This window comes from Terrapene carolina, unplaced genomic scaffold, assembly GCF_002925995.2.
Source record: "Terrapene carolina triunguis isolate 2854851 unplaced genomic scaffold, T_m_triunguis-2.0 Scaffold69, whole genome shotgun sequence".
In the NCBI taxonomy this organism is placed as follows: Eukaryota; Metazoa; Chordata; order Testudines; family Emydidae; genus Terrapene; species Terrapene triunguis.
The window spans coordinates 32,002,455-32,011,554 of NW_020664420.1; the positions used below are offsets into that span (position 1 = coordinate 32,002,455).

Here is a 9,100-nt window from a genome sequence, read left to right on the forward strand (position 1 = left end):
GTGCAAGACTGGTGGCGGGGCGAAGCAGCAGCGCGGGGGGCCTGTCTGCTCCTCCTGCTGGTCCATCAGTGTAGACTCAGTTGCATGCCAGATCCCAGCCAGCAGGGCCCCACCCCGTTTCCGGCTGGCGCTGGCTGCGCACTGCGAGCTACAGTAGCTGGTGAGTACAGGCAGGCGCCAGGCAGCCACTGGTTATGTGTCACCTCTACTGCCCACCCATTGGCCCTTTATGTGCTCCCCCTCTCACTGGTCTCTCCCTGCTTTACCCCTTCACCTTCCCCAGTCCCGCTGCCCTTCCATACCCCCCTGGGCGGGGCACGTCCCACTCCCAGTGCTGTCTGGAGAACCAGCCCCTGGTCAGAGCGCTCAGGTCACCACCAGCCTGGTCGGCAGGCTCCTTTCTTCCCCCACTGCCTCTGGCTGGGCCAGCACCCCGGGAAAGCCCAAGACCCTCTGGCCCGAGGCACTGGCCAGGAGGAGCCGAACCCTGCATGTGCTAAAGCCCCACACAGCGCTGGCATGGGGAAACCTCTCCACCCCTCAGCTAAGCTCTGGAGTGGGGGAGGAAGCGATTTCCACCCTGTTTCCGCTCCTGCCCCCAGGGAGTGCGGGGCTGCTCCGTCCCCTAGGCACCCTCCCCAGCTGAGCCACCTCACTGTTTAAAATTAAAGCATGTACGTAAGTGCTTTGCTGATTTGCAGCCTTCAGTTTGTATCTAAGTTTGTATCTCTGGACAGGTTCGCTGAAGCCCCTGCAGTCAGGTTCCTTGGGCCCTGGTGCACAATGCATCCTTAGGGTTTAACCCCTTCCTGCACACACTGTAGCCGGAAGCGGCTGGGTTATGTCGGTGGCCAGCAGCAGCCTGGGGGTGTTACCTGCCTTTCGACACTGTGCGGGCAGGAAGAGACAAGCTGCTTCCAGCCACATTGGGGGGGGGGGGAGAAGGGGGGCAGAGGAGGGGGGGAAGGGATGGGCTGTACAAAGACAGGGGCCAGGGCACCCCTTCCCCACTGTGTGCCCCCCCCCCCCCCCCCCCCGCCACGACACTAGGTACCAGGAGAGGCAGGTCTGTCCCGGAGGCCCAGCTAGGCATAGAGGGCGGAGAGCACCGGGCAGGGAGGGTCAGGTGAATTGGTCAAACCCCTCCCCCCCAGCTTAAATGCTTTGCTGGGTCAAAGCCAAAATGCTCAGAACCTAGCAGGGTCAAGACTTTAGTTCCATAAGGAAGGACATTTTCTTCAGATATAAGGGAATGGTGTGAAGTAGATTTCAGATTTCTCCTTAAGCCAGGTACTAATTAATAATGGTAATACCTGAGAAGTAGTTATTAACCCCCCTCCCCCACTGTTAATGTCAAGGGGCTAGACCCTGAAAAAGGATCCACCAAGATGTACACAGTAGAAATAGCTAGTGTGTTTCAATTTGTGGAATCTCATTGATTACAGTGGGGATCTGCATTGGAGCCCATGTGATTTGTTTTGGCAGTCATTATAATTGTTGTATATTAGTTATGATTGCTGATGGGTTTTGTCTAGAAATTCTTGAAAAGAGCTTTAAAAATTCAATTTTCAGATTGATTCTGGATATCAGGCACAAAAAATCCTAACATATATTGGAGAATACCATAACACTGTTAAAGCACATCTGGGAGCAGAGAAGGAATGAGGGCAGAGCTGAGCTGGGGGTGGAGCACAGGGTGGAGTGGAGCTGGGGGCGGAGCAGGACTGGGGGTGGAGTGGGACTGTGGGTGAAGCTGGTCTGGGGGCGGAGTGGGAGTTAAAGCATGGCTGTTGCACAAGTCTAACATGCATGACTTCATCTGAATTCTAAGATTAATGGGGATGGGTCTCATTAGTATTTTCATGGATGACCTACAAGGAGCCTATTGAAACACATCTTTTATGCACCATTCTGTTACTTACAAGAAAAGAGGCATGTTCTTGTGGAATAACCATTAGATGGGAAGCAAAGAACTCTTAAGTAAAACTGGGCACTTTTTTTGAACAAATAGTTTATTTGCTGAATAATGCAGATTCAGCCAGAAAAAAAATGTCAGGCTTGGGGAGGGTGGGGACTTTATAATTTTAGCCCAGTGGCTAGGGCACTCAACTGGGATTGGGGAGACCAAGTTTTGAATTCATGCTCTAGAACAGGAATTTGAACCCAGGTCTCACCCATTCCATGTGAGTGCCCTAACTCCCAGTCCATTGGCTAGTCTGGGTTGAATTTCTCTACATCTCTTCTGTTGAAGCTGTTCCATTTTGTATCTACTCTGTATCTGATCTACTCTTGAAGTCTAATCCTGACTTTGAAAGTGACTCTGTGTGTTAAATCACTCCAGATTACATAATCTCTCTGTCTAAATGTCCTATTCTGTAAAATGGGGTCAATACTTACCCATTTCATAAGTGTGATGTAAAGATTTAGTCATTAATACACGCACACCAGTTTGAAGATATAAAGTGTGATGTAAGTACTATGCATTATTTAATTAATTATTTAAGCTAGTACTGAGAAAAAAAACAGATTCTATGTTGACTCTATACATAGCAGATACTAAGACCTAGATTATTTGCTTTTTTTAAAAAAAAGGATTAATTACAAATAAAGATAATCCTTATTTTTATTTATTATTTATGTATAGTAACATTCATTAGGTGCTTTCAAACATTCTAGAAGTATGGTACCTGCTCTGAAGAGCTCATACTCTTAAGAATACACAGACAGATAGATGGACTTTAGATTCTGAGGCCAGAAGGGTCCACTGTGATAACCTAATCTGACCTCCTGCACAATACAGGCCATAGAATTTCCCTGAATAAATTCCTGTTTGAACTAAGAGCATTTCTTTTAGAAAAACATCCAATCTTGATTTAAAAATTGCCAGTGATGGAGAATCCACCACAATGAATTGTCCCAATAGTTAATTACCCTCACTGTTAAAAATCTACACTTTTTTCCAGTCTGAATTTGTTTAGCTTCAACTTCCAGCCATTGGATCTTGTTATATCTTTGTCTGCTAGATAAAACAGCCCATTATCAAATATTTGTTCTCCATGTAGGTACTGATAGATTGTGATCCAGTCCCTGTTAACTAAATAGATTAAGCTCCTTCACTTTCTCACTATAAGGCATGCTTTCCAATCCTTCACGCATTCTGTGGCTCTTCTTTGAACCCTCTTCAGTTTATCAACATCCTTCTTGAATTGTGTGTGCTGGAGCTGGACACAGTATTCTAGTAGTGGTCATTATAGTAATAAATTCAGAGGTAGTATAACCTTCCTACTCACAATTCTTGAGGTTAGGGGAAGGGAATAACTATAGGCAGCTTATATACAAATTAGTTTGATTCACTGTAAGCCTCACAAGTCAAGGGTGGATGCAGATCATTATCTAGTGGTTAGAGATTAGACGTGGAAGTCTACAGAATGAGTTTTATTCTCAGCTGTATCACTCATTTGCTGTGTGAACTTAGACCAAGTTACATAACCTATGTAGGTCTCCGATTCCCCATCTGTAAAATCTGGGTGATTGGCATCTCTAATGTGGCCATCACAGTAATATCTACCATACCTCACGTGGATGATGAGGAGTATACTTAATGGTAGTTAATAAAGTATTGTGAGATCTTCTGATGGAAGAAGTTATAGAAGTGCAAAGTATTTTAGCAGTTTGAGTCCATGATTTGAGAACTGTTATTTAATTAGTTTGAAACTACAGTTTAATTTTCATTGTGGAGGTAACTGAGTTCTCCTTGGAAGAATTTGACTCAATGATACCATTTCTCAGCATAAGTACAAAGGAAAGCAAAAGCTTTTTATTACTTCAGCTCAGATTATAAAATAGATGTATGAGTCACTGGGGTGTTGGGACTGCCTCTTGCCTGCATTGCTATATTTTTGCTCTTATCTGTTTTCCACAGCTTGCACTGAAGGACCCTGTACACACTGTGTCGCTGCAGCAATTCGTCTATGAGAAGCTAAAGGCACAGCAAGAATTACTGGGAGAACAAGCCTTTCAGGCACTTATGGAAACAGTGGATACAGAAATAGTCACACAACTACAAGAATTCTTGCAAGGCTTCTAAAGAGTCAGAAACAAGATTTTCCATGTCTAACTCTCCAGTTCAAAAATATGAAAAAACACCTAGCCTTCCATCTTATATGCAAAAACCTGCTTAAAAGCTAAAAGTAACTTGTATAAAAAATAAAGAAGCAGAGACCGTGAAACTGATTTTTTTTTCTTTCTGTAGGATTGACAGAATAAATGTAAATTGGCTCCTAACTAGAATTTACAAACCTGTTTCACAAGAGAGTGTAATTTTATATATATGAGGAATGGGGGGCTGCATGAGGTAACGTGTACAGTGAAAACAACTGCTTAATTTACTGTTAATAGAAAAAGAAATGTTTTGATTCTCTTATAATCATGTGTGTTTAACACTTTGAGGAAAAGTGAGGGCTAATGTGGGAGATATTTTTTGTGTAACAATAACAGCTCAATTTGGCTGCCTTACATTTTTAATTGTTTATGACACCATAATAAAAAAAAAACAATTCTGCACAGCCATTTAAAGAGTTATTGCAGCAGGAGACTATAAGACATTAAGTCTTTAATTGGATTTTAATATTATATGTTACATACATCCACATACGTACATATTCCTAAGATTTTCATGCTTGGGGCGATAAACAGTTTGAAAAGAAAACAAATTTACCAGTAAAATGTTTTATTTTCATGATACTGATCCATGTATGGGTAAAATTGTTAGAAAAGGGAAATTGTCTCATTTTATTTTCTGCAGACATGTTTTCTACTTAAATATGTAGTGTAAGAACCCCAATACATTGTGGTAATGCACTTCTGTCCTGTAGCAGAGACTCGAGTTCACTTTCTGATCCTAGTCTCTTTCTCTCAGGCTGGTGGGAGCTGAGTGTATTGTGGATATATACCACCAGCCTTGCGAGAAGTTGAGGTGGAAGGTATGCTCTGTGTTGCTGAATAGTGCCCTCTTCAGAAGATTAAGGACCTGATCCAGAGCCCTTTGACTTCAGTGAGCTTTAACCTTGGATCAGACACTATGAATGGTGATGAGAATGGTAAAGTAAGAAAGATGGAGGAAGGAATGTTCGCGGCTCTGTCAGTGACACACAGGAAAGTTTCTGTCCAGCCCTCATCCCCAGGAGAGGAAAAAAAAGTGTCTTTTGTTTTGTTTTGTTTTTGGGTTGTTTGGTTTTTCGAGGGTTCAGGGGTGCTTTACTTTTCCTATCTGCCCTCTATTGTCAAAACCCTTTTTAGTTGTGGATTATTCTAGTTTTGTTTTGTTTTAAAGGAAACTGTTGAAAACATGGTAGCAAAATGTACAGTATGAATTTTCTATAGAAACCTGGGTACAGTATGTAACTGGAGAACCTACTGCCCCTTGGTAATCTTATAGAACCGAAAATGTGCTAGAAATGTTGATGCTTCCAAAAATAAAACAGTAAAGTTTCAATTAAACTTTCCAAAGATACCTCACCTCTGACTGTCTTAATCTGTATGCTTTTATACTTAAGTATACAAAACACTCTCAATAGTTTAGAGATTCATGCCTCCTTCAAGAGTCTTATTGTACTTATAAGGTATAAAAGTGCTGTGAATTGTAAATGGCAATATTGTTGTTCTGAATTCTTCACTACAGATTTAACTTTTGTGCTTGATGATTCAGGCTAAAAGCTACTTAGCATGATTTACACCCCCCCCCCATACTATTAATATATTTCTATTACACATTCTAAAATACATTTAAATAGAACATATTAAATAGGCTTTTTTGACATACTCTGTAGAATGCCTATGTCTGTTAATGTGATGATAAATACTAAGGCATAAATACTTTTGAGGATAGAAATTCTCACAGAATGCACATCTTTCCACCTCCTGATGGGTTTTCAGCTTAGGTATTGATACAGCAGATTTACTAAATTAGCTATTTTAACTATTACTTTATTTAAATCCCTAGATAAAAATATAGCTTTTAGTTCAAAGTGACAAAAACTCCCTAAGTTCTAAGAGTATTTTAAATGCAATCACAAAATTAACAAAAAGTTATTTTGAAAAATATGTTGTCTTTAATGTCAAAACAATACCTCACTGATTCCTAACGTGCCCACTGTCCAGGAGAATGACCTTTGAAACAACGTTTTTTTGCGTGTTATACAATGCTATGTTATAAATGGATAGTTCTGGAGCTGTATGACAGAGATGTCTTGAGGGAGTGTGTACTAGTCTGTAATTGATTCCAGCAATATATGCTTAACACTGCTTTTTTGGTAGTTTTGTTATTGTATGTCCATTAACTCTTGTTCTGCATATGGAACATACCCATCCCCAATCACCCTTCAAAAGAAATGTGTGAAAGGCAAATCCTAGAAAATTGTGAGATTTGATTGCTATGGATTAGAAAGGAACAGGAACTCAAGGGTGGTTGGGGCCATTCCCCGTTTTGTATCCTTTCAACCCTCCATGATGGGAGGGGCAAATGGTCCCAATGGACACAGCATTCCAGAAGGTTCTGGAAGCCGATGGCATGGGTGCCTTGATCCCACCAGTGTGAATATGCAGACACTCGTCTCAAAAAATTCCAGTTACAGGTAAGTAACTTTCATTTTCTTAAGAGAGCTATGCTAACCCTGATTTCCACTGGTCTGGAAAGAAATGGAACAGACTCTTTCTTACAGGATTTTGGTACTTCTTGAACTATGTTTCCAGAGCTGAGAGTGATTTCTTAGAGATCAAAAATCCTAACGCTATTAGCAAAATTCTTACTATAATCGGGAAAATGTTCTTGTGTTTAGTTTTTGTTTTTCTCTCCCTTGGTTAAATCTATGGTATCTCTTTTTCTCTATGTTGAGTAATTAATTTAAATTAACAGTCTCTTATGTCTGATTTCATAAAATGCTGTAATCCAGTACCTCAGGTCATTGGTTATTCATCAGAGGACAGCTCCAGGATCTTGCCCATTCATTCAAAACGTAACTAGTCTTTGTCTTCCTCATAATTGCCATTGAAAAGTCCAGCTGAGATAAAAACAATTCAAATAATTAACTGTAAACCTTAGACACAAAGACAGCTTGAAATAGCATTAATTCATTATTATTATTTATTAATTACCTAGACAAATGCAGGAATGACAGGGAACATGTCTGTTTTCTGCATGTCATTGTTTTTCATATTAGAGACTTGATCCACCCACCCTGGCTAATTAACAGACTACTTGTTAATGTTAAATGACTGTTGCGATTAAAATTTTAATAGGGTTTCATAACACTGTTATTGTTAATCAATGACTCTAAATAATAATAATAATAAAAAAAAGATTGTTCTTCACTTTGGAGGATTTCATATTTTAGCCCTGAACCATTAAAGCCAATGGAAGCTTTGCCATTTACTTCAATGAGTGTAAGTTTAACCCTTAGGGCCAGGTTTTCAAAGGTATTTAGGTGACTGAAGATGCAGATAGGCACCTAGGTGCTTTTGAAAATTTCACTAGGTACCTTTATGTTGCAGATTCTCATTCATTACTAGTGGACAGAGGCAGATTATGGTTTTGTGGGGCCCTGGGCCAGAGCAAGAGGGGGACCCTCCCCACTCTGCCTGCAGTCCCCCACCTGCCCCTCCCAGACCTCCTGCTGGGGAGCGGGGTTGGACATGGGGGCTTCTCCTGTTCCCCGCAGGAGTGCCAGGCCGGTGGAGCAGGGCAAGCCTCCACACTCCAACCCTGCTCCCCAGCGGGAGCACCGGCTGGGCAGAGTGGGGCAGGTCGGAGTACGGGGGCGCCCATTTTTCTTAGGGCCCCAGGCATGGGCCCCATTGGCTCAGAGGCTAATCTGCACCTGCTAGTGGGTTAATGCCTCTCCCCTGCCACAGGAATTTGTTGTTGCTAGTGGCTTCAGGACAAAGCTCTCTTCCTTTCAGTTCAGGCCACCAGATTTTCTGCCTCTGGTGGTAGAGGAAGTTGGGAGTTCAGTTTCTCCTGATTATTTGTTATAAAACCTTTAATTTTTTTCGTTTTCGTGCAGTTATGACTTATAACGGGGTAGGCAACCTATGGCACGCGTGCCAAAGGCAGCACACAAGCTGATTTTCAGTGGCACTCACACTGCCCGGGTCCTGACCACCGGTCCAGGGGCTCTGCATTTTAGTTTAATTTTAAATGAAGCTTCTTAAACATTTTAAAAACCTTATTTACTTTACATACAACAGTAGTTTAGTTATATATTATAGACTTATAGAAAGAGACCTTCTAAAAACGTTAAAATGTATTACTGGCACGCAAAACCTTAAATTAGAGTGAATAAAGAAGACTCGGCACACCACTTCTCAAAGGTTACCGACCCCTGATTTATAATCTTCCTCCTTCTCTCCCCTCATGGATTGGCCACAAAACAGCATGGTGGGTTCAGTTAATTGGATCTGCTGCTGCAATGCCTCCCTGCTGGACGCCTTTGCCCCGACTGAGGCATGGCAGAGCTCTCTGCAAACACGTGGCTGAAATTTAAGCAGTGTTCCCTATGTGAGGCAGCTTTCACAGGCTCTACAGAGCGTGAATTATACTCTGCCTGTTCCCAGCCACCCAACCCTTGCACTTAGGGTGACCAGATGTCCCGATTTTATAGGGACAGTCCCGATTTTTGGAGCTTTTTCTTACATAGGCACCTATTACCCCCCACCCCCTGTCCGATTTTTTCACACTTGCTATCTGGTCACCCTACTTGCACTGTCACGTACAGGTCTCAGAGTTGGTCCCCAGCCTGCTCCAAGGAGCTCTGACTCCAACACAGAAAAGCCCAATCAGAAGCTTCTGAACGTTCAGGGAGAAAGTCTTGAGGACAAGGAGAAAGCTATCCAGCCAGATCAGGGAGGTAAATCCCACAACGAACCTGGGCTGGAGAGGGAAAACCACCCTGAAAGAATCCACAGTTCCCCATCCCGCAATACTGAAGTGGGTCCTCAGCTCCTTCAGGAAAGAAGCAGGGCTTCTACACAGCTCCCCTTCCTTCTACTATGAATCAGCAGATTCTCATGATACTCCAGAGTAAGTGCTGCATACCCCGGTCCC

General features: G+C 42.4%; 1 protein-coding gene across 1 annotated transcript in view; it reads left to right on the forward strand.

Annotated features, from left to right (window-relative positions):
- IPO11 (importin 11) overlaps positions 1-5,659 on the forward strand; it is a 247,488-nt gene extending 241,829 nt beyond the window's left edge. The window contains exon 30 of the mRNA XM_026649109.2: positions 3,923-5,659. Within this exon, the coding sequence (XP_026504894.1) occupies positions 3,923-4,087 (165 nt within the window). The 3' untranslated portion in view covers positions 4,088-5,659. The remainder of the gene's footprint in view (positions 1-3,922) is intronic.
- The last annotated feature ends 3,441 nt before the right edge of the window (positions 5,660-9,100 follow it).